Source organism: Lasiodiplodia theobromae (assembly GCF_012971845.1).
Source record: "Lasiodiplodia theobromae strain AM2As chromosome Unknown scaffold_28, whole genome shotgun sequence".
NCBI lineage: Eukaryota > Fungi > Ascomycota > Dothideomycetes > Botryosphaeriales > Botryosphaeriaceae > Lasiodiplodia > Lasiodiplodia theobromae.
In genome coordinates this window covers 166,441-191,229 of record NW_023336486.1, presented here as the reverse complement: position 1 = coordinate 191,229, position 24,789 = coordinate 166,441, and the positions used below count along the sequence as shown (strand labels likewise).

The 24,789-nt window shown below is 55.8% G+C and overlaps 6 protein-coding genes across 6 annotated transcripts; 4 read left to right on the top strand and 2 right to left on the bottom strand.

Moving 5' to 3' along the window:
• Positions 1–2,008: 2,008 nt before the first annotated feature.
• LTHEOB_8686 (uncharacterized protein) lies at positions 2,009–2,353 on the top strand (the record flags this gene model as incomplete). The annotated part of the gene is made up of 1 exon (XM_035518190.1): positions 2,009–2,353. The coding sequence occupies one exon, from the start codon at positions 2,009–2,011 to the stop codon at positions 2,351–2,353; it is 345 nt and encodes a 114-aa protein (XP_035369991.1).
• A 3,438-nt stretch (positions 2,354–5,791) lies between these two features.
• On the bottom strand, positions 5,792–13,063 carry LTHEOB_8685 (Proteophosphoglycan ppg4; the record flags this gene model as incomplete). The annotated part of the gene is made up of 12 exons (XM_035518189.1): positions 5,792–6,582; positions 6,631–6,750; positions 8,150–8,184; positions 8,263–8,433; positions 9,007–9,270; positions 9,367–9,431; positions 9,480–9,700; positions 9,980–10,224; positions 11,349–11,783; positions 11,859–12,352; positions 12,403–12,721; positions 12,777–13,063. The coding sequence occupies 12 exons, from the start codon at positions 13,061–13,063 to the stop codon at positions 5,792–5,794; spliced, it is 3,447 nt and encodes a 1,148-aa protein (XP_035369990.1).
• Positions 13,064–14,145: 1,082 nt separating this feature from the next.
• On the top strand, positions 14,146–14,788 carry LTHEOB_8684 (Family transcriptional regulator; the record flags this gene model as incomplete). Its single annotated transcript, XM_035518188.1, has 3 exons — positions 14,146–14,199; positions 14,262–14,425; positions 14,485–14,788. 3 exons carry the CDS (start codon positions 14,146–14,148, stop codon positions 14,786–14,788), a joined length of 522 nt encoding a protein of 173 aa, XP_035369989.1.
• Positions 14,789–16,243: 1,455 nt separating this feature from the next.
• On the top strand, positions 16,244–19,567 carry LTHEOB_8683 (Essential cytoplasmic protein; the record flags this gene model as incomplete). The annotated part of the gene is made up of 3 exons (XM_035518187.1): positions 16,244–17,254; positions 17,309–18,267; positions 18,316–19,567. 3 exons carry the CDS (start codon positions 16,244–16,246, stop codon positions 19,565–19,567), a joined length of 3,222 nt encoding a protein of 1,073 aa, XP_035369988.1.
• Positions 19,568–21,130: 1,563 nt separating this feature from the next.
• On the top strand, positions 21,131–21,544 carry LTHEOB_8682 (uncharacterized protein; the record flags this gene model as incomplete). Its single annotated transcript, XM_035518186.1, has 2 exons — positions 21,131–21,336; positions 21,409–21,544. 2 exons carry the CDS (start codon positions 21,131–21,133, stop codon positions 21,542–21,544), a joined length of 342 nt encoding a protein of 113 aa, XP_035369987.1.
• Positions 21,545–23,261: 1,717 nt separating this feature from the next.
• On the bottom strand, positions 23,262–24,764 carry LTHEOB_8681 (uncharacterized protein; the record flags this gene model as incomplete). The annotated part of the gene is made up of 5 exons (XM_035518185.1): positions 23,262–23,993; positions 24,060–24,175; positions 24,242–24,332; positions 24,385–24,546; positions 24,615–24,764. 5 exons carry the CDS (start codon positions 24,762–24,764, stop codon positions 23,262–23,264), a joined length of 1,251 nt encoding a protein of 416 aa, XP_035369986.1.
• Between the last annotated feature and the right edge of the window lie 25 nt (positions 24,765–24,789).

Below are 24,789 nucleotides of genomic sequence, written 5' to 3'. Positions count from 1 at the left end.
AAGGACGGGGGGAAGGCCGTGAGTTAGGGTAGTATAGCCTGGACCCCCTCCCTTCCTCTCGCCTCCCCCCATCAGACGGGCAAGGGCTGGGAAAAGGAAAGCGGAGAAAAGCACAAACCAGGCTGAACGATTCCCTGGCGCGTAGAGAGTGTGTGTGCGCGCGCGGCCGGCCTGCAAGAGCTGATTGATTATTTTTTTTGCCCTCCCTTCTCTTGCTTTCTCCGATGGCAAAAGAGAATGGATACCCCGGGAAAGGGCAGCCACCTCAAAGAGATCAACCAAACCGCGGTCGCCACGTCAGAGGATCTCCGATGGGGCATACTTCGGTCGAGCCTAGCGTTCCTTTCAAACCCAAATGATTTGCTTCCATATGCGATGACGGCCGAGTTGCCGCATAAGTCCCGCGCCAGCTCCGTTACCTAACACCAAAATGCCTGTCAGCATGCATGTACTAACCAGCCCAACAATGCGTGCCCGCACGGTCAGTGCATGGCCGAGAGCGAAGCGGGAAGACGGTCAGCTGAGGAAAATGGCACCGGCCGCCGGACCATGCATGATGCACGGGCTTCTGTGTCAATTGGACCGCATTGGCGGTTTTGCAATGGTATGACCGCGGGCGCCGTGTCCACGAAAGGCTCCTGCAGGAAGGCGAGATAAGGTGACTGGCTGACGATGCCTGCACCCAGGGTTGCGGTGGGGATGGGACGGCCGGGGTCGCCAAGCCAGACTGTCGTCCTCGCATAGATGGAAGCACGAGAGATTGATCGGGGGCACCGTGCATGGCCGCTGACTCTGTACGCTGATTAGTTGGTGTGACGTCGAGAAAATCCGGATGCTGGCTGGATCCGTTCATCCCCTTCGTAATGAGTCCGCCCCAGGCGCGGAGGCAACGAGGGCACGAGATTGGAGCAGAAAGGGCCAGTCGAGCCGAGCCCATCCGGCGCGGTTGCGAACCAATGCTCTTGGACGAAAAGTTTCGGTGGCCCCTTCTCTTTCCCCCGTGCTGGCGCTCACGGGAAACTAGCCGTTAGACAGCCGTTGGCTCGTAATCCGGTGCTCCGCACTAAGCAGGAGACAACGGACGTCGAGGCGAGCAGCAGCCAATCAATTCCGGCGAGTGGGCGGGCGACGGAAGCCAGCGAATGGCGCGGCATGAAGCGTCGGCCACGTGACTGGCGCTCGGCGCAATCATCTCAACCTTCGTCCGGCATCAAATGTGATAGACTTCGCCCGCCGGCATCAATGCCACCTCAACGCGCGCCAACAAACAGCATCGGACCAGGAGCATGAGGCATTTTGTCCGGAGAAGGAGATATTACGCGGAAGAAAAGCCACCTCGGCGAAGATCCTAAGCAAATGTGATATGGGTTTGCATGTCTGGAACGCCCGGCGCGGGCCTAGGGTATCATTGCAGCCGGCCCTCATGGATCCTCTAGCGGCATTAGGGGTGATCCGTGGGATCGTGGCGATATCGTTGGCCGTTGCGAGTGGGGTACGATAATGGAGCGGCGGCGAACTGACGGCGGGAGCGGGAGGTTCCTTCGCCCAAGAGGGCTGCTAGCCATGGTCTGTCGAGTCGGTGTAGTCGTCCTCCTTGTCCTCCTCCAAGCATAAATAGCCCTTCTTGCGACGGTCAGAGTCTCATCTCCACCATCACCAGCTCCTGCCTTCTTCCCAATCCCCAATTGTCTCTCAGAGATCCCAAGCGCCCTCCTCTTCCGCGACAGACATCTCCACCAAGGAGTACCTCTACCCCCAAGCCGGAACATTGTTTGAGACTCTCCAAGGGTCCAGCACGCCATCCGGACAGGTGAGCTTCGGCGCGTCGAGCGACGTCGAGGGTGGTGGTGGTTGACCGGATCTCAGGTTCGAATCAGCCCTGTCCAATCAGTCAGACGCCATATCAACTTTTTGATATCAAAAGGTAAGGATGGCCCATGCTCTTGCGACGTTGTGGCCCGGGGCTAACAGTGACGATCAACCTTAAGTTCCACCAAGCTCTTGAAACATGTGCTTCTTCGACCAGCACCGCTTTGCCTGTGGCGACTGGAAGTGGGGACACTTCCGCCAGCACTGCAACCGCGAGTACCGCATTGGTGAAACGTGCGGCATGAAGCTCATCATGACGACGGTGCCGGTCAGCCAGAAGTGCAAGCTGTGCGAGAAGATCGACACCAAGATGCGCCGCCGCGCAGCCGAGGTGGAACGGATCAACCGGTGGCAGCGGGAGGGCGGCAAGTTCAAGGCGTCAATCGAGAAGTCAATGGAAATCATCGGGTCCCTGGACAGGGAGATCTACGACCTGAGCTGCGAGCGCAACAGGCGGCTCCAGGGCATCGGCAGCGGCCACTGAGGGGTCGGACTTTGGCGCCGGGCGCGCATGCAGTGAGCGTTCATCTCTAGCGTTTCGTTTGTTCAGGCGTTCGGGCTTGTTTTTCTTTGGGCCACTCGTTTGTCGGCAGCAGCAAAATTGTCTGGAAGCGCTGTGGAGGGGAGCTAGCGGGTAGCGATGAGGCGCCTCAGGGTTGCCGCCTCCTTTCATGTATTACGACGTAGCGGAGAATGCATTTTCTTTCCCTCAAATGATAGGCAGGGTGTAGCCGCTGAGTGATCAGTTGGGGCTGAGGCTCCGTCCAATCCAGGCGAGTCGCGTAGCCAAAATAGAAGCAGCCGGGAAGCCGTAGACGCCGCGCGCACGGCCGAGTCGGCGCGCCGCACGCGTGAATCGAGAATATGAGAGCCCGGCACCGATGGATTCTGATGAGCCTTCAGACGCCCGCGCAGTGTTGACGGAGTGTGGGAGGAAGAGGTCGGTCAGAAGGTCGAAGTCGAGTGATGTGGAGAAAAGCGCTCCACGTGACCCCGCGCTAGCCCGCTTCGGGCGGCCCCCACCTCGCCCGCGACGTCCGCCGGCGACCTCAACGCTCCATCACCACCTCCACGCCCGCCCTCGACCGCGAGCGCGCCCCAGCCCCGGCAGGCGCACCAACGGCCGGCCGCCCGTCGCTTTATACCCCGCCCGCGACGGCCCGCCCGCGCCGCAGAGCCTGCCCGTGCTCACCGCACCGTCCGGCGGTGAGCCCCCGGATCACGCTGGATTGGCCGTCTGCTGCTGCTGCCGCGTGCCCGTCACGCGTGTCGCGAGAGGCGTGCGCGGCGGCCTCGGAGGGGTCCTGGATGCGAAGTCAGCTGGCGCTCTCTCACTCTGGGCTCTCCCACTTGCCTAGAAACGCAAGCCGGGCGGCCGCGCTCGAAAGTGGGAGAACAGCACTGCTCTTTTCAGTCTCCAAAAGTCGTAAAGCTTCGTTAGTTCAGGTTGGGCCTGCCCCGATGTCGAGCAGCTTTTTAGTGCGCCGTCTACGTGGCGGCCGCTGAGTGGTCCTCGTCCGCCGTTGATCTTTTCGACCCCAGTGCTGCGCCCAATCTGCGTGAATGGGCTGGCAGGATCCCGATCCCTCCCAAGCTCTTTTCGATCGAGTGTTTTCGTTGTCGTGTTGAAATGGCCCAAGTGCCCGAGTGCGCGCCGCTTTGGCGGCCTCCGCGCTCTTTATGAGCCCGCAATCCTGTGCCTGTTCCCGGATGCGTCTGCCAGCGCTTAGCACTGCCCCAACGGCGTTGACAGGAGTGCATTCATTCGTGTGGAAGGAGCAGGGAAGCGGCCTGAAATGTACGCGCCCCAGCCAATGAACGCCCTGCGCCGGGGTCCATTCGAGCTCTCGACAACCGACCAGACCAAAGACCACGCATACAACGAGATGACACACATCAGCATGCGGATGGAGATGTGTCAAATTTCGTGTAACCCTCATGCGCCTTCTGCAGTCGTCTGCCTCATCCCAGCGGCAAGCTGTTCCATGGACGCTTCGCAGCCAATACTTTGTGGGTCGACGCCTGACCTCAATCCAACCGTACTCTATCTCATTAAACACCTCAAACCATCTCCATGCGATGCCTCCCAAGCTGACAATCCGTAGCCAATGCTGTCCCTGCCCGTGGCTGTGCCTCTTGTCCCGTACCACCTCCACGTCCGCTGCTTCCACCAACCCCAAAGCCGACACTTGCCAGCCATGCTACATCACTTGGGACAATACCCCACCAATCTGTGACCGACAGCCAATATTGTACCCACTTTCAAGTGGGGGGTTGTCCAGCATTGCTCAAGTGACGAATGACGGCCAGCCAGCGCCTTCACGGGACTGGCCGTAGACATACTTATCTCGTTTAGCAGGGTTTACCCGGTAAAAAAACACGCGCGATGACAACCTGTGTGTATACTTCGCTGCCGGGACTTCACTAGTTGTCAAAATTAACTTACCGACCATGCCTACTTTATGATGACACTAGCCGCCACAGGGCTTGCAGCACAGTCCACCGCGTTCCACTTATCCACATTCAATACCTCCGTCATCAGACACACCCTCCTCCTAGACGCGATGTAGTCTCCAGCCACCAGCCAATCAATCCTCCACAGACCCGCTCCCACAGCCCTTACTGGATGGCTACGGCAAGGGCAAACGGACATTTAGGCGCTCGGCAGTCCTTCACCCACATATTAGATCGCCCAATCGAGCGCATGCACTCCCAAAACAGCACTCACCCCTCAACCCCATTCGCTGACCAGTCGCGCCGCCCGCAGCCACCATCACCTTTTCCCTTCCTCAGCCGCGCGATCGACACGATTCGCACCCAAAACGAAGCCCAGCCTATTGGCTTTTTGCCGCAACTCCCCCGTTTTTTTCGTTCCCAACAACCCGATCCGACCCGGGACCCCCGCCTTTTGCGTCCCGCTCCGCCCCCGCCCGCCCGTCCTACATTCTTAGTAAGGCTCCCGCTCCCGTTGAGCTTAACGTAGGCACCAAAGAAAAGGGAGGAGGACTAAATAGAGGAGGACCCGAGGGAGGGGTTCGTGATCGAAGGAAGGGAAACCCTGATCTAAGGCGCAGCCCTACGTCAGCTAAAATTAACACCTTCCCTGCATAAGCCTATCTAACCTTGTGCGCTCCCTTTCTTATCGTTTATCGATTACAACCCAGCTCCCCGGGTCTCGGCAAGGGCCGCACACACACTTGATCCCCTCTCTTAGGTGACGCTCTGGAATGCAATATTGTTCTTGGTACCTTCCTCCCTCACGTTACAGTAGATCCTTGAATTCCGATGTTTCAAGCCTCTCTACCCCCCTCCTCGTGGTGGGCGGGTGCAACCGCACTGGGCGAAGCGCAAGCGAAAATGACGCGACCTCAACGCCAGATAGACACGTCAAGCAAGGTACGAAAGCGTTGTCCAGACCGAACAAAGAAAGGCTCGAGGGAAGAGAGAAGGGGCTGGCGAGCAATTCTTCACTTGCCATTTCACATCCCACGTTCAAGATTTTCAAGAGAATGATGGACTCCTATTATGCTACCCAGGCAAAAAAACTAAACTAATGTCGAGAAAATTTGTTTTTTTCTGTATCGTTTTCCATCTCGCGTGAACCATGGTGAATGTTCCGTCCAGCGAGAAACAAAAGGAGTAAAAACAAGATTGTGTTTCCCCGATGCCTGTAAATCCCATCTCTTTTGCAACAACGATAGAAGCGGTTTCATATTGCTGTTGCCGACACTGTATGAATAATGAGCGTTGCGAAATACGTTTCCAAAAACAGGTGATGCAAGCGTCGTGAGCATGATGATGACGATGTCCGAAAGAAAAATGGAAAACAAACGAGTGAGGGCAACAAACAATAACAACAACAACATCGCCAGTCAGCGTCCTGCCTCAAGCAAAGACCCGCCGACCAGCACCCTCTCTACCTTCACACCCTCAACTCCTGCGGCGCCCTCTCCACGAGCTTCAAGCCCTTAATACTCACGACCCCATCCACCCCCTTACAATGGCCCACCTGCACCGTCAACGGCGTCTCCACCCCCGCCACCAGGGCCGCCGGCGTCCACGCGCCGCTAAACGTCGCCACCTTCTCTCCCGGCACAGCATCGACGACTTGCTCGCCGCCGACGAGCACCTTGACCTCACACGCCGCATCGCCGTCCATCTGGCTCGCCGAGACCTGGACGTCGTACGTCGCGCCGCTGTGCAGCGCGGTCGCCGGTGCCAGCGCCTGGCTCAGCTCGAGCACGGCGCCGGGCTCCTGGCTGACGACGCTGACGCCGCCCGTCTCCGGGTGCGGCGCCGGCACGGCGAAGATGACGCCGCGGTCGGTGCGCGTCTGCCACGCCTGCGGGTCCGCTGCCGCGTCGAAGGCCGTGAAGTCGGCGTTAGTGAGGAGGTTCTTGTCGTTGTCGTTGTCGTCACGCTTGATGTGGGTTGACGGGGCATAGGCGGGTGTCGACGAAGAGGAGGAAGAGGCGGCGGCTGTTGTGCCTGGGGTTGTCGACGAGGCCGCTGCTGTTGTCGAAGGAGGAGCGGGGGTGGATGTCGTCTCTTCTACTGGAGGCGCGGTGCGCAGGGCTGAGCTAGCCTCACTAGGGCCTTCCGAGGTCTCGGTGCCTGTGGTTGCGGGCAAATCGCTCGCACAGACCGTGACCGTAGTTGCGAACTCGGTAACAGTGGCAGTCACCGTGGCCACTGACAAGGTAACTGTGGTATCTACGCACGAGGAGGAGCTCGCAGCTGTCAGATATGCAGGCAGTGTACCGTTGACCGATGGAACTGGACTACCACTGGTCGGCAGGCTTGCAGAGGGGGTCGCAGTGCCACTGGGGAGTTCCGAAAGGCTGGTGAACACGCCGGTGCCAATGAAAGTGGTGCTGTTGGCTGTATTTACGGGGACGTTGCTAGGTCCAGTGCCCACAACCGTAGGAGTTGAGGATGACCCAGTTCCAGAATGCAGAGCAGTGTTAGGTGGTGGGACAAGAGGAGGAGCAGTTGAGTTGCCTGAATTAACAGGAACACCGCTGCTTACAACCGTTCCAGAGGTTGCCGAACCTGATGCGCTCACTCCCGTACTCACAGGTGAAGTGGAGTTAACCGAGTTCACGGGGACTCCACTGCTCGGACCAGTGGTCACAGCCCCAGTAGGAGTGGCAGTTCCCGATCGGGAAGCCCCACTAATCGACACGGACTCGGTCGAGTTCGCTGACGGGCTTGGGATTGCTCCACTAGATGCTCCAGTAGCAGTTGGTGGAAGCGCCAGACTGTCAGTTCCAACCAGAGTCGAATTTACCGATGGGCTAGGGATTGCACCGCTGGAGGCTCCGGTGGCAGTTGGTGGAAGCGCCAGACTGTCAGTTCCAACCAGAGTCGAATTTACCGATGGGCTAGGGATTGCACCGCTGGAGGCTCCGGTGGCAGTCGGTGGAAGCGCTAGACTATCAGTTCCAACCAGAGTCGAATTTACCGATGGGCTAGGAATTGCACCGCTGGAGGCTCCGGTAGCAGTCGGTGGAAGCGCTAGACTATCAGTTCTAACCAGAGTCGAATTTACCGATGGGCTAGGGATTGCACCGCTAGAGGCTCCGGTGGCAGTCGGTGAAAGCGCTAGACTATCAGTTCCAACCAGAGTCGAATTTACCGATGGGCTAGAGATTACACCGCTGGAGGCTCCGGTGGCAGTCGGTGGAAGCGCTAGACTATCAGTTCCAACCAGAGTCGAATTTACCGATGGGCTAGGGATTGCACCGCTAGAGGCTCCGGTAGCAGTCGGTGGAAGCGCTAGACTATCAGTTCCAACCAGAGTCGAATTTACCGATGGGCTAGGGATTACACCGCTGGAGGCTCCGGTGGCAGTCGGTGGAAGCGCTAGACTGTCAGTTCCAACTAGAGTAGAATTCACTGAAGGGCTTGGAATTGCGCCGCTGGAAGCTCCAGTGCTGGTAGCGGGAAGCGCCAAACTGTCGGTTCCGACGAGGGTCGAATTCGCTGATGGGCTAGGGGCTACTCCGCTAGATGCTCCAGTCCCAGTCGGTGGAAGTGCCCAACTGTCAGTGCCGACGACTAGAGTCGAGTTGACTGAAGCGCTAGGGATTGCTCCGCTAGAGGCTCCAGTAGTGAATGGGGGCAGCGCCGAACTGCCAGTTCCAACCAACAGGGTCGACGAGTTCGATCCGGCAGTTCCCTGAGAAGAGGCTGTCGAGGGACCATTCAGACGCGAATCCTGGCTGCCAGAGGCCGGGCCCGTGGTGCTAGGGGTGGCCGAGGCACCAGTGCCACTCACTAGAGTCGAGTTTGCAGCGGAGATGGGTGCCGTGCCTGAGGGCAAGGTGGAATTTCCGGCGTTCGTCGGTAACCCAGCTGACGTGGCTGGGGCCGTGGTGCTTGCAAATTCACCAGTGCTGGGACTTCCAGTTCCAGAGCCAGACGGGGCGGTTGAGTTCGCGGAGCCCGACGAGGTCGCACTGGCGAGAGTGCCTGTAGGCTGGCCTGAGGTGCTCGATAAAGGAGAACTTGCGTTTGCGGATGGAACTGGGAAACCGCTGCTTCCAGTTCCGCTCGATCCCGCTGTACCAGTTTGCTCACCAGTGGTGCTTGAGAGCGACTCGGACGGAATGATAGGAATAGGGTATGTGGGAACACCTGACGGAAGCGCTGCAGTAGAGTTGGACGAAGGAACTGGGACACCGCTGCTAGCTCCGCCCGTCCCCGCCGCAGTTGTTATGGTAGAGGCCAACACGCTTCTAGAGCCCTGAGAACTGGAGAGTCTCTGTGTGTTAAACGGCAAAAGTAAAGTGTTGCGACCGGGGCCCACCACGACCAGGCTAGTGTTCCCTCCAGTAGTCAATGTCGATATTACGCTTAAAAGGGACGAGCTTGCGACTTGGCTGCTTGGTCCCGTGGTAATAGAAGCCGGGAGAGTTCCGTTGGCAGAGCTGGAAGGCAAACCGCTCGAGGGAGCAGCGCTGGAAACCTGGCCGGTCGTCTGCGTGCCACTTCGCGGTCCCGAAGTGCTACTCAAAGATTCTGACGTCGGGATTGTCCCATTTGAGGAGCTCGAAGGAAGCCCGCTCGAGGGAGGCGGCGCATAGTTACCACTCCCTGTTGTTGCAACACCAGTGCTTCCACCAGTGGCACTACTGAGAGAACCGGTGGCAGTTGCTGCCGTCGTCCCGTTGGACGAAGGCCCAGGCAGGCCACTCGAAGGAGCAGAGAGAGAAGTGCCCGCACCAGCCGTTGAAGTTCCAGTGCGCGCGCCTTCGGTACCGCTCAGAGTTTCGGTCGATGCCGTGGTTCCGTTGGAGGACGATATAGGAAGGCCACTTGACGGAGCTATCAGACTTGACTGACTGCCTCCAGTACCGCTCAAAGTCTCTGTCGAGGTGGTGGTTCCGTTGGAGGATACTATAGGAACGTCGGTTGACGGGGCGGATGGGCTAGATCCACCACCAGTAGTTGCCGTGCCAGTCTGTCCACCTTCAGTGCCGCTCAATGTCTCACTTGCGGTCGTAGTCCCGTTTGAAGATGCGGTAGGCACCCGGCCTGAAGCTGAGGGGCTCGATGCACTGCCGATAGTTTCAGTGCCGGTACGTGTGCCTTCAGTGCCATTCAACGTCTCTGCTGAAGTGGTGGTTCCATTCGTAGACGCCGTAGGAATGCCACCTGATAGAGTTGGAGTGCTTGAGCCACCGCTGGTAGCCGCCGTGCCGGTCGTCCCACTTCCAGTGCCGCTCAAAGTTTCTGTCGGAGTAGCCGTTCCATTCGAAGACGCAGTAGGAACACCGCCTGATGGGGTCGAGGAACCTGAGCCACTGCCGGTAGCTGCCGTACCCGTCTGCTCACCCTGAGTTCCGCTTGACGATATAGTCGCAGTCGTAGTTGCATTCGAAGACACGGTAGAGAGACCGCCTGATGGAGCCGAGGAGATCGATCCACTACCGGTAGCTGCCGTGCCAGTTTGCTCAACCTGAGTGCCGCTTGGCGACTCCGTGGTCGCCGTAGTCGTTGCATTAGATGACGGTGCAGGGACACTGCTGGAAGCGCCTCCAGTATTGGCAGGTAGAAGGGAAGTGTATGTACGCGTGGTTGTATGAGAGCCGCTGGTTTCAGTCACCGTAAAAGTTCCAGTCCGAGTTTCTGAGGGGAATACAGGGCTTCCACTTCCAGAGGACGAGGAAGATGCTGAGGACGGCGCAGATTCCGTACCGCTGCCAGTCGCGGTCGAGTTCGCGGAAATTACTGTTGACACAGCTGCAGAAGGAGAGACCACTATACCGCTTTCCGTCGCTGACAATGGTCCGCTGGCGGTGCCACCGCCCGTTGCCGTCGATTCTGAGGAACCATTGACAACTGTCGAACCTGAAACGGTTGGAACCAACTGTGTTACACCGGTCGGAACTAATACTGTTTCGCCACCCGTCGCTGTCGAGCTCGATCGGCCAACCTGACTAGTGACGACTATGAAGGATGTTGTAGTGAGGACGGTCTCGCTAGGAACTATTATGGTCTCTCCGCCCGCACCAGTAGACGTAGAGTTTGAAACATTAGTCACGACGGCGATTGACGTGCTTACAGTTATTTTGGTTGTCCTCGTGCTGGAAATGGTTGAGAGTCCAGAGGTAGATACAGAAGCCGAAGCCGACTCAGATGAACCACCAGTGGCGGTCGAGTTGCTCGTAGCACCAGACTGTGTGGAACCAGTTGGAGCAGATGCACCGGATCCGCCAGTTGCGGTTGACGTGATGGTAGAGCTCACCTCCGTGGTTACACCAGAAATGACTATAGGTCCGACGCTCGTCGATGTGATCGTCGACTCGCTTGGAGCTGATTCACTGGCCGCGCCAGTCCCGCTAGAGGACCCAGTAGCAGCCAATTGCGTCGAGCCGCCAGTTCCAGTGGAAGTGATCGTAGAGACTACCACCGTTGTTGAGCCAGAGACGACTACAGTTCCAGTAGACGTCGTTGTGATAGTCGAGTTGCTTGGCGCAGCTGCTGATTCCGCAGAGCCACCCGTTGCAGTGGACGTGAGCGTTGATACTATCTCCGTCGTTTCTCCGGAGATGACCGACGTCCCGGTGCTCGTTGATGTAATTGTCGAATTACTCGACCCAGATGCGCTAGATCCATTGGGGCCCCATTCCTCTGAGCCGCCCGTTGCAGTTGAAGTAAACGTCGAAAACACCTCAGTTGTCACGCCTGAGATGACTGTAGTACCGGTACTTATACCTGTGACTGTTCTCACCCCACTCTCTCCGGAGCCACCGGTAGCTGTTGAAGTGAGTGTGGAAACCACCTCTGTTGTCTTACCAGAAACGACTGATGTGCCGGTGGAAGTCGATGTAAGGGTGGTTGGACCACTTTGAGCGGATCCGCCAGCACCCGTTGAAGTGGTTTCAGGTGCAGAAATACCTGAGCCCCCCGTTGCATTGGAAGTTGAGGTAACTTCAAAAATGGTCAAGAGGCTGACGGATGTAGAAGTGTACGTGTACTCCTTAACGAGAGTGGTACCGCTCGAAACGACGGTCGTGTTAAACGTACCACTGGCGCGTGTAGCAGTCGCAGGGATGACAACTGTGGCAGCGCCTGAAGTAGAGGTTGCTGAGCCGCCTGTGGTAGGTGTTGCACCTGGCGGGAACTCCGTCGACCCAGAGGCCTCAACGATGACAGATCCATTCGTAGTAATAGTCTGAACACCAGTCGCTGTTCCGGTGCTGGTCACGGTAGTCACTAGCGCAGTTGCAGGTATGGTGATGAGGCTGGTTTGGGTAAACACTTGAGTGTTGTTGTAGGTGCACACTCGCTGATTGGTCGCAGCATAGGCGTAAGCGGACGTCCAAGACATGTGCACCGTACCACCACCATCAGTGTACACCGTAGAGAAGTACGTTGAAGAGGCACTCTCAGTGGAGTCACCGGGGCTGCACTGGGGGATAGCAGACGTTGTCGAGACAGAGACCGAGGTGCTTGTAAGTGTCACATTGGATGGTGCGGACGAGAAAGGTGCGTTTTCCGTGTTGTTGAAATCCCCCACTCGCAGTAAGGTACCGGAAACTGTACCGGGAGATTTGATGGCCGAAGAGCTGGTAATAGCCTTCTTCATATAGCAACGGTCGTCTCTGAAAACGAACCCCTGGCAAACGGGGGCGTTGGCACCCTGGTTATATGTCGAGCAAAGAGCCGCACAGTCAGCCGAGTTATCAGCAGGCTGATCAATGACATTCGGATCGGTGAAGTCGACGTCGCAGTGGATCTGGTAGGCGTAAGTCCGGTTGCCGAGGACATAATTCTTCACTGATTCGCCATCCTCTGGGCAAGTGACACCCTCCCCGATGGGAACGCCAGTGGAGGTGGGTGAAGTGCCGGAAACAGTGGCAGAGCCGCTGGAACTGGATTCTTCGCCGGCTGTCACAGTTACGATCGTCCTGAAAGTCATACTGCTTCGAGAAGTCTTCGTTGTCTTTGCAAAGACTGCCAATGTAGTCGTAGTCTGCTCACTGATTAGCTTTACATGATTTCTGAGAGAGTTGGGGAACTCACACTGGGAGGGCCATCCAAAGTCTCAGTGGTGGTTCCTGGCGTCGGCAGGCCAAGGCAATCACAAGCACTCGACAACCCAGAGCTGATGGAATTCATAGCGAATGCAGTGGAATCAAACGAAGAGCTTGCTTCGACTTGCCGCACGAAGGCTCTAATGGCTTCGACATGGGCTAGTCTCTTTGCAAGTTCAGGGCCAGGTGTAGGTTCCGGCGCCCTTGCAGCAAGCGTTGGCGGCGTGACTGTGGAGGTAGTAGTGAGAGTAATGCTGACGATATTTTTCACCGTTGCGATGCGGGTAGAGGTGACATCAGTGACAGTGCTGCATGATGAATTAGTCAAGAGGCACCCTGTACAGTATTGTTAGATCAACATACGTAACCGGAGTAGCAACAACTTGGACGGTATCGGTAGGCCGTCCAACTAAAGTTAGGCACAGCTCAGGGGCGCCGGTATGGGTCGAGAGAATCTCATAGTAGTCGTTCGATGGTACGCAAAAGTCGTCTTGACGCTTTCCGAAGAAGTTGAAGTAGTCCAGGAAGCCTTTTTTCAGGCCCTCAGGTGCCGGACTCCTGCGGTCTGCAACAGCAGCATCGGTCACGGCAAAGGAAAGGCTAACGGCCAAAGCCGCTAGAGGAGAACGAGTGAACAGCATGCTGAGCATTCAAAACGAATGGCGAATGCTCAAGCACGATCAACGAGCGTCGCTGTCGATGTTGGTGAAGAGGCAAGTGGGAGCGGCATTCAAAATGCTTTATACAATCGACAAAGCTAAGACAGCAGCTCTTTCGGCCAGTCGGAGGGCCTTCATGGTGGAGAAAATTGTGCCTTGCAGAGCCAATGGCCTTGCTCGCCATTTCGTGACTCGCTGCGGTAGCACTGGCGACGCGTGCGCGAAGCATCTAGGTAGGGGCGAGATGAGAGCAAGCTGAGACCAGCCCTGCTCTCGCTCAGAAACGATGATGGTAGTTCAAAGAAACTGGTGTAGAGCAGACGCAACGGAGGGTGATCTTCCATTCTTGGTAACCAGGAGGCGTGTCTGGGAGGGCGCCCTTGCTTTGTCAACTCCCTCGACGTGATCGGACCTGGGAGATGTTGCACTCGCGACCTAGTTTCTCGTACCCTCGACAAAGGGATACGCGAACGCTGCGCGGACAACGCGCGCGACGCGTTGAAGGGGATCCCAGAGGCATGGACATATGCAGGAACAGTGCGGGCAAACGGCGACGGCGGAACAACGTGAGGACAACTTCAGAGACACAGCATACAAGCTCCAGAGCGCAGGCTAAGTAGGCCGGCTGACGGCGCAGCGTTGGTGGAGGCCGATGAGAGGCGTTTTTCTGCACCACGAGGCGTACGCCCAGCTGACATGCGGAAAACCAGGTCAATGGAGACAGGCGATCGGCCGGCTGCTGGGCCCGCGAGGAATGCGGCCGGTAGGAGAGGCGTGACAGAGGTGATGGTGGTGGCTGGCTCGGCTGGCAGCGGCACGGCCGCTGACGGGCTCTTGCGCTCCCGAAATGTCAAGCGAAACCACATAATCAAACATTCTGTTCCAACCTCACCTCACGCCCAAGCTCCCACGCAAGCTCCCTGAACAAGAGCGTGCCCGCAATCCGGTCGCGGTCCTGCGCTCTACCTCCCCGCGGTCGCCGGCCCATGCAAGCCACCCTCACACCAGCTCACTGAGCCCGCGCTCCCCTTCCACGTCCTCGCAGCCGCGCCCCGTCACAAACTTCATTCCAGATGGGCATCTGCGCTTCGTGCCTAGGCCTTGGCCGCAGGCCTCAACACGATGAGGTAAGAGCGATCCCGTCATCGACCGCACCCGCCTGTGCGACTGACCTCGCCCTTACGCACAGCGCTCCGAGGCCTCGCATCTCCTAGGTGCCGACCAGTACCAGCACCAGTACGGCGCCGTGGCCCAACAAGGCCCGCACATGGGCATGAGCGCTCCGCAGCCCGACCCTGAGGAAATCAGGCGCCAGCGCGATGCCCTCGAGCGCATCTGCGCCCAGACGTCCGAGTAGGTCCCGCCCCCAGCTAGTGCCCGCCGCCGCTGCTAACGTCTCTCTCCCTTTGTAGCAAGTTGATTGATGTCTCGCAATCCGCTCACCCCGACGAAGGCCACAAAATGCACAGCGAATACCATCGCCTCTTCATGGAGCGTTTCCCAGCCGTGTCTCACCCTGAAGACAGCCGGCCTTCGTCCTCTGGAACCGCCGTTGACAATGATGAGACCGCCTGGCTGGCTGAGGTCACCAAGGCGCAGGGCGAGGAGGGTGATTGGGAGCACGTCAAGGTCATTGACAACGGCTCCCTCACCATCCAATTCGACGAAGTCCTGGGCCTGGATCGCAGATCGGCTCCCTCGCCTGTCAGGCTGTAAGCTCATCCCCCGGATCCGTCGACTTTTCCGAGATCTGCGCCACACCCGTCCCCTTGCGGGCCTTCCGCCCCGCGCACCCCGATTGAGACTCTCCTTGGTTAAAACGTTGAATTTGTTCAGAGGCTTCGGATAGATTCCGCCGCTAGATTTTCCTTTGTGGCATTGTACGGCGCTACGGCGCTTTCCAGATGATACCTGTGGTAGTTCGGCGCTCCTTTTTTTTTTGTTTCTTTTCCTTTCCCTTTTGCATGCAAAAAGATATACCCCAAGTTGTTGGTTTAATCGCAAGTTATCCTAATTTAAGTGCATTTGTCTGCTTGTAGCTCACTGATCCCCCAACCCATCTGCTAAAAGAGTTCGCTTTCTCGATATCAAGACACATTTAGCTCAGTGTTGTGCTAGGGTTGTATGATATCCGTATCATGAAACATTCAGCATTCTTTCGACAAAGCGCCAAGATTAGGATCGACGTTTTGCCTAGTGCACATGGGCATCCGGCGTAAGGGTTTACCTGTAGTAACACTCTGACGGTTAAACACCCAATGAGATCAAACATGCTCTAACCAAAATGTTCTTCCTTTGCAGCACCATTTTCCTTTTGGGTTCTAGGGTCTCAACCCCGTGCTATTGTGCCACGCAACCTCGAGCAGAAGAGGTTCCAGCTGTGTGCTTCCGCGAACGTTAGCCGCTTATTTTCGTTGTTGTACCATCATCACGAAGGTCGTTTCTTGTCACATGTATGGCAGGAGGTCCAGAATCAGCACGTGTTCATGAGCACTCAATGAAACAGACTACGTTCAGTGTCTGATTCATTGTTCTCCTGCCGACCGACACGCGAGTAGCAGGAATTTATTGGTGCTTCGCTGGGAACCGTGACGTATGGCTTCGGCGTCTGCCGCTTTCCACTTTTTTTTTGGCCCTGGACATTAGACTCCTACCCTTAACGACCTCGATGGACGTAAGGAGGTGTGTTACTACGACCTGCGTCTCAAAAGAGGCCCTGAGGAAATATCAAGGCTCTCACAACTCGCTTTATGTCGATAAGATCATGAATTAGGCAAAGGATAGTATTATCATAGACTGTCACGGCTGAGCATTAATGGGAAACGATTTAATCACACTAGAAATCAAGCTTCATTGTGCAGGTTGAACGGAGGAGCGTTGAAAGCTCCTGTACAACAGGCGATAAAAAGAAAAGAGAAACTGTATTACAGCTGAGCAACGCTCTTACTGTGTCGAGCAAAACAATAAATTTACCCCTGCCTTGGAGTTCGAGAAAGAAGGGGTCTAAGAAGCAGTGACCAGCATGGACGTTGCCTTAGGCAGAAATGGGTTAGCGCTTCCGACAAATAATGTGCGTCATAGCTCAGATCGGCAGCGCAGCGGCGGGGAGCGCGGAGGTTTTCGAAAAAGTCAGCCCAAACAGCAGCCTATCAGTACCACAAGCTCACCACCATGTCCGCGTCCGCAGGCGCAAGCATGGACTCAGATGCGCCTGCCCGCGGTTCTGATGATCCTGCGACCCCCGAAACCATTGAACAGCGAACGCCCTCACCGTCGCGCGACAGCCCGGCCGATCCGTACACCACGCAGTTGCGCCTCATCCTCCAGCCATGGATCGTCCACTTCAAGTCGCCGGGCTACATCAAGCATGACATGATGGCCATGCTACAAGATATCTGCAAGAAGACTTTGCGCCGCACCATAAAAGAGCCAGAGGTGCGTCGGGCGATTGGCGCCAACGCAAGCTTGTGGCGCGACCTTTGCGAGCTGCTCGAGAATGCCGTGCCCTCGCTGGAGCAGCGCTCTTTTGCGCCCGCAGATCCGCAAGCGCCGGAGTTCGAGGGAGCTTCCGGCACCTTGATTGCTGCCAATTATTCGAGCCTCATGAGAGACCTTGAGCGTCTTAACGACCTTGTTTCAATTGCGCGCAATGTTCTCACGACCGGAGAGGTCGCCCAGGACCTTGCAGCCAAAGCGCAATTTGACCAAGAAATATTTAAGCTCATCAGCGTCTGCGTGAAGGTGACCGCTCGTGGGTTTGACGGCGATGCGGGCACAACAGACGAGCACAAGTGGCAAGAGGTTGTCAACATGTACAAAAAGCTCCTCATTACTTGCCTCCAGTTCCTTAACAATCTCGTGGCCCGAAACGAACGCCGAAAGCTCATGCTCTGGGTTGAGCTGTTTGACAGCTCCCGCGACACCACCCTTCCACAAACCGAAGAGCTTGCTTCCCTCTCCCTTGCCACCGCACCGAAGCCGGGTGGTGCATTTGGCGAAGATCTTGCCTCGTTCAACCCCGGAACCCACCAGCCTGCGTCATCGCCGTTTCTACTATACATTGGAAAGGTTGGGATGGAGGTCAAGCGTGAGCTGGTGGCCCGAGGGGAGAAGTCAGGCGCAACGGAAATTGCGGCCGAGTGCAAGAAGCGATGGCAGGAGATGCCGCAAGAAGCCCGTGACGTATGTGCCCTCCCTCGTTTAGCAGAGTCTCGATTGACTGCTATGGTCTCACAGGCAATAACCTTGGTACAGGAATGGCATACTCTCTACAACGATCTGATCGCAAAGTACCGCCACGACGTTAACTTGCTCAGGTCGGTGAAGCTGCCGCCTGAACCCAAGGCTATCGACCCGAATGCCACCCAGGAAGAAAATGTCGCTGCTCTTGCTGCCAGCATCAACCAGCTGCAGATGGAAGTGGAGCGCATGAAGAAAGCCATGCTCACACCCTCCTCAAAGACTCCTACCGCCCCCTCCGTCCAGCCTCAGGTATCTGCAAGTGAACTCTTGAAGAACTACCCCAACACGCCTTCGCGAGCAGACTTGCAAGATCTCAAGATGCCCCTCGGCGCCGAGCCTCAAGACCCTCCGCCGGCCACCGAGGCTGACTTTCGCATGACTTACAACGCTGCCTATGGCGCCGATATCCTGCAGAACGGCAAGGATGATCTCATGAAACGTCTCGAGACATTTCCTGAGCGTGTGCCACCTCAGAATGCTGCCGAGGTCTCTCCGTCATCTCCAGTCATGTCTCCGGCATCTCCGAACGCTACTGAGCCTGCCGAGGACATCGGGGACGAGGTCAGCGAGGAGGAAGACAGCGAGGATGAGGACTACGTTGTCCCTGGAGATGATGGACGTGGCTTGTTGACTGACGTGCCGCTGATTCTGGGCCCTTCGGAAATCGAGGTTCTGCCTATGATTATCATGTCCGGTATCGTTCCGCCAGCCGAAGGCGCTCCTGGCTACGGTACAACGGCGGAGGAGATTGCGGCCATCAAAAATATGCACACAGTTCGTTGCCATCTTCTGCTCGCTCAGGACAATGGAAGGAACTTACTGCGTGAGCTTCTCATTTTCGTCGCTGCATGGGACTTGCGCGAAGAAGAGCTGTATTTCAAATTCATGGTCAAAATCATGGAGGCTATTCTGACCAATGGGCTGATGCCCTTCTCCTATCATGCCTTTAGAGAGTATGTATTAGCTGACTATCGAGCGGAGCAGCGACTGACAGGTTTCAGATCCAAGGACATCATCTCTCCTGCACAAGCAGTAATCATGAAGCTGCTGACAAACATTTTCAAAGCTCGCCAGACTCAAGCCCAGAGTATCATCGGAAAAGATGGTGTAGCATCCTATCCTCTCCGTGTGGATGTGCATATGGTCAACTTTCTGTTCACCGAATTCCGACGACACATCATTCCTCAGACGTGCGCACTCATCTTCCTACAAGGAAAGATCAGAGCAGGACACGCACACCCAGAAGACTTCCCTCTCAACCTGTGGGACATGGAACGGATGTACGAGGGCGTTTACCAGTATCTAGAATTCTTCGCCATTCTCACGGAACACGACGTGTGGAAGAAAATGATGGCCGATTGGGAAATTACCAGCGAGCTCGTCACTCTTCTTAAGGAACTGGACGCCGCCATACCCAAAGGGACACTCTTGGCACGGAAGCCCCCGGCGATCCCGGATCTTCGCACATCTCAACCCCAGCAGGTCCCGCCACCAGAGACTGGAGGCACAGCTCCTGCGCCTGTTGCAGTCGAGCGTCCTTACGACATCAACGCCCCTTCGATCAGCTCAACCGCAGCAGCCATACCATCAGAACCGTACGCGCCAGCATCCAACAGCCAGTATGTTGATGAGCCAGGCGAGGAACCATCCGACTTTGAATGGCGAAACCTCAAGAAGCTTACCGTATTGGTGCTTACATCACTCGTATGGAAATCACGGAAAGTGCAGGACCAAGTGCGGACCCACAAAGGCATTGAGGCGATCCTCTCATGCTGCCAATATGATGAGCACAATCCTTACATAAAAGAGCATGCCATCATGTGCCTGAGGTTCCTTTTGGAGGGCAACAAGGAAAATCAGGACCTGATTCGCGAGCTGGAGCCCAAGGGCGCGGTCCCCAACGAAGTGCTCGACCAGCACGGGTACGAGACGTTTTGGGATCAGCGGGGCCAGGTAGGCCTCCGACGCAAGGACGGCGGAGGGGGAGGAGGAGCAGCGGCGAGCGCAAAGGCCGCGGCCGCGGCTGTGCAGGCGGCCGCTGACGCCGCAGGGATTGGGAGCAGCAGCCAGGATGGAGAGAAGAGGAAGCCGCCACAGATCGGGTCGGGCCGCCTGGGCGAGCCGCCCAATCTGGACCTCCTGATGCAGCAGGTGATGCGTGATCTGCCGGCGCAGGTGACGGGAGCGCGCCAGGATGCGGAGAAGGCGGCTGCGCTCGCGAAGCTTGATAAGACGCTCAAGGATGGCAAGTGAGACACAACTGTTTTGCTTTGCCGGTACTGGTATTGATTGGTTGGTGTGTGTGGAGTTACGGCTTAATCATGAAGACGATATATGGGACTGGTGGTTCGGGCTGGCGTCATGGTGGTATCTGTCTGATCTGATGCATGAATGAGATATAGAGACGAGGTGGCAGGCATTATCGACGTGTAAGATGGGGCTCCCAGGCCCTCCACGGATCTGGTCCCCCCCATCAGGAAGAGATATAAAAGGCAGAACCTCGACCTTCTCTCTCTGGATACCAGACTGGTACAGTACTGGCGGTCCCATGGAGATGGAACATGATATCCAGGTACTTGTAAGTAGCACAAGAAAATGAAATCAAGATTCCTTCAATCTGCGATTCCTTGCCGTGTTACACTCCAGATCTTCGAGATAGAGCTACCGAAGTATGCAGGGACGCGACCGTTGTTGCTGTACCTCACGATGATGCAGCGAGCCGGAGTGGTGCTGTCCCAAAGGGGGCAAGGGGAATGATGAGTCAGCCAGGCACGCACGCACGCACGCGCAGTCAAGCGAAATCTACCGTCGGCCGCTCCCGCCTTCCGCTCGCACGAAACAACAGATCCAAGGGCTGCCATCATCATCGCCTGATTGTCGCGCGAACGAAAAGGCCTGGTCGCAGATCTTCAGCCCACGTTTGCGTCCGTCGGGCGCTGCCGAAAGTTGCGTGGTGCGGAGAGGCAGGGCTGATGAGAGAACCGCGAGATGGTGGTGTGATGCGCTGGCGACCGTGTCACCCCATCTCCTCGCCACTACGCCGCCCGCCTGAGCCCGCTCGCCCGTGACCATACCGCCAATCAGGGATGGAAAAAATAACGGCGGGGCCAGAAATAGCTGGAACGGTCCGGAAAGGGGAAGAGAGGGTCCGACCGTACGCCGTTTTGGGAGCCATGGGCTCGGAGTCCAGTTACCGGGTTCGCGCGGCGGTGGCTCGAGCGGCCATGCTCTGCTTCCCTGCTTTCCCCGGACTTTGTTTTGGTTGGCTCCGTTGGGCCTGCTGAGCCGCAATCACGCCCAGGCTGAGCCTGAGCCTGGGCTGGCCCGTCCACGGAAAGGATTTCGCTTGCGCCCGGGTCGTCAGCTGGATTGCCCTATTCCCTTTTCCTTTGCGGGAGCGAACGGAGCGGAGGGACGCGATGGGGGCCTGTTGAGCTGGCGTGATGTTTTTTGCGCCTTGGTGATCTCCGTGGTGTCGTGATGCTTGGGGTTGGAAGGAGTCACTTTCACGATGGGGATCGTAGGGCTGGTCCGTATATATTGAGGCATGCTGCGCGACGGTAGAAGTGGTCCATCACACAACAGTGAACACAGCAGCAAACACCACAGCTTCGGCTTGGAAAAACAAACATCGATCGTCACCGAACAACCAACCAACCACCAAATCAACCACCACTCTCCACTTTTTTCCGTTTTTGGAAATAGAGACTTGATTCTACCACAACACCTCAACACCAACCAAAGAGACTACATTTCCAGTCTCTGATCAAACAACCAACCAACCACAACAACCACATTTTCAAAACAACCACAACCATGAGCTTCCGCGCCTCTCCCATCCGCGCCTTCCTGCGCAGCGCCCGCAACCTCGTCGCCGAGCCGCACCCGCACGGCCGCTACCCCGTCAACCGGGCGCAGATGCACGCCATCAACTACGGCTTCTACGCCAACAAGTTCTGGCGCACTGCCTCGTGGTACGTGCCCGTCGGCACCGCCCTGCTGGGCTGGCCGTTCATGGCCATGTACGTGCTCAAGCGCACCGGTATCTGACTCTTCAAACCTTTGGTCATCGCCGTCGACGGCATGGGCCGCAGCCGCGGCAACATCAGCGCCGCCTGGGAGGTCGAGGACTGGCAGGACGACGTCGCCCGCGAAGAGGCCATGAGGAAGGCCAGCGACGACGCCAGGGAAGTCGTCGAGCTGATGGGCAGGATCGAGGCTTGGGCTTGAAATGGGTGTTCTTAGTTGCATATGGGATGGCGTTTGATATCGGGTGGTTAATATGCCTTTGATGAGCTCCTGGTTTGGGAGTCTTTTCGCTTTTTTTTTTTGTAAATATGACTCGAGTAGTGGTCGATATATACCAAACACTTTCAAAAACTCTTTCGAACTCTGAACATTGTGATTTCTTGGGCTTGCTAAGCCTTCGCATGGCACAAAGCACTCGGAGCCCTTTGTAAGCCCATCACATCTAATAGTCTATTCAATGAATTCCACTTCAGTGTTTCGTTTTATCGGGCCTTCCATTTTCGAAACTTGGGGAAGATCATCATTTATTCAACATGATGGACATCATTATTTCCAGTTAAATCCAAACACTTGTGGGTAGTTTTCATTAGAGCTGTCACTCCTACACCCCTAAAAGTAATAAGAAACCGCCGCTCCGAAAACAATTACCAAAGTTAAACTCTTCATAAGTCGCTGTTGCTACTGTCCTGATGATATCAGCCACTAGTCCACTTTGACACAAAGCCTAACAGTGTCAGACTAATCTTTAAGGTTGATCGTTTCTTTATAACCTGTGGTGGATGCCTCTGATCGCAGAGTGCTACAGCTGCAATGGAGGCACCTCATGTGTTTGAACTATCGCCCCTGCGAGACGGCGCTGATCATGTAGTACACCGCAATCTGCACAGCTACCCTTATATGGAAGTCTTGCAAACACCGTAATAAAAGCCTACATGCATGTGATTGGGCATGGGTGGGAAGAACAGCAAGAACTTTGTTATTGCAGTCCCGTGATTCCGACTTAAATTTGACGTGCGTGAGATTTTAAATGCCTAGGTTTCTTCATTTTTGAAGCATACTAGAGACTAAACCTGAATACACATAACTACGAATATGGATTTTGAGTACTGTCCTAGCTTTGCCCCCTAATTATGTCACTATGGGCCCCAGTCGCCTTTCTCGGCCTTTTTAAGCTGTTATGCATTACAACGTTATTTACATAGTTCCTCGATAGTCATCAACATTTAATGTTGATAGTGCATGCCGGCATATAGGTTTAGTGCCCTGGCATACCCAGCATCGTCAGCTATAATAGTGGAAAAATCTTGCCGCAAAATCCAAAATCATCAACAGAAGTCTTAGTCCTGATTGGGCTTTGTATGTAGACTTTAAGCTGAAGATTACCGATTGCTTTATCAGTATCAGCTGAATAAATGTAGAGGTTGCAAAGGAAAAATCGCCATTACAGCTGCGATGGTGTTCGTTTCATGTGATGAACGCCGATTTCGAAGCTCATGTGCGAAACTGGCTGCGCGAACAACAATCTGATAATGATAGATTCAATAGTGCGCGTAGAGAGGAAAACGGACATAGTTTATGGGGATTGTTTCCGTGAATTGAAACACACTTCAAGTCTGGCTCACTACGAATAGAGCAAGTGCTTTGATTTTGATAATAACTGTGTGGATCTGAATTTCCACTTCTATCCTTGATTCGGGTTGCAAACTCAGGCTCTGATCACCACTCTTTGGAAAGCATTTGTTAGCAAAATCGCCATCGTCAACATACGAGGCGCCCAGGAAAGATGTGCCTCGGTCAATACACACAGCCAGCCTTTCAACTACTTCCATATTCTCCTTTCAATATAAGAGCCATCTCTTTCGCACCGATGCAGCAATAGACTAGAGGCAGTTCAGAGCCACGCATCAAGAAAACTCAGCTACTGCAAACCCAGACCGATGCGGCGCCAGTTGGCATTCACATCTTGACAAAGTGTGATAAAGGCATCGTCCTCTATGCAGCTCACGAAGAACTCGCTGAGCAAGTCCTCTCTGGCATTCCAAGGTTGCGCTGCATACGACTGAAGGCGCTTGGAAGCATCTGACTGGGTGGCATTCCTGACCAGGTCAGTCAAGTCTTCATCATATCCGCGGCTCAGCTGTCCGGTCTCATGAGCTGCTGTTTCTTTGCTGCTCGAGAATGGCTGCCTGTGCGAGTGTGATAGCTCATTGCTACCGACGATGTCAATCAGTGATTGCTTCGAAGCTGATGATCCTGGACGTAAGGTCTTGGAACTTTCCCAACCAATCGTGTCGGATGACGGGGCCGGATTTGCGCTAAAGTAATGGCTCGAGGATGATTGAGAAGCGAATATGGATGGCATTTCTGTGGTAAGCTGTGTTTTATGCTTGGCTGTAGTGGAGCGCGAGGCATATGTCGGGGGCTTGAGGGGAGGAAGATTAGCAGTTGACGGGCGGTTGCTTGAAGATGGTCTGCTGTTAGAAATTTGCGATCCCATGAGTCCTGATCCGGACGAGCCGAAGTTGCCAGAGTCTCGGGAGTCTGGCCGTGAGAAGGGGAGCTCGCGCCTGGGCGGTAGCATGTCCATGAGGCCCGAGCCGAGCTCAGTGGCTGGTGCTGTTGAGGGCCGCACATCTTCTCTGTCGTGCGACTGAAAGAAGGGCTGTCTGTTTGGTTGACCAAGAATGGAGTGCTCGCTGCTTGCGTGCTCTCGCACTGAGTTCTGCAGCACTAGGCGCCGCATCCCAGGCGGAGATGAGGGGTAGTCAGAAGCTCCCATGGTCGCGGATTGTGAAGGCGGGAAGTCTAGGGTAGCACTGCTCGGCCGATATTCTGTAGCAGCTTGTGAAGGCGGTCGAGCAGAAGTGTTTGTACTTGGTGGCCCTAAAGAAGCTTTACTCGTAAACATCTTGACGCCTGAGCGTACAATGAGATCATATGCAATCTTGGCGTCACTTGCAGAGTTGAAGGTGAGCTGCATGCGTCGGATCTAAGAGTTTGGTGTTAATTTAGTAGATGTCCCACAAGAAGTGGAAACTCACTCTTCTTGATGATTTCCTGTACATGATCCCAAGTGCTGGCTGATTGGGGCGCGACATAGCCGAGATGGGGAGATCGTCGTTGCGAAGGGCTGCACCGTGCATCTCCATGGCTGCAAGCTGGGTTTTTGTCTGCTGGACCTTTTGATGCACATCTACCGAATCCTGTGAAGAGAGCGCGTCAGTCACGCTGCTCTGATAGGGTCTGACTGACTCATGGCAGTCGGCTATACCAGCACTTTTTTGCCAATGGTGATCTTGAGGTGCGGCGGGGCGAAGGTGAAAGTGAGCCCGGGGCTCATCTCATGCTCCCACTGGAAAGGCTTTTCAGGCGTGTCAGTGAAGGAAAACTTCCTCAAGCCGATCGATATGTTCGTAGCCATCTCGGCAATCTCTGGTGGTCAGAAA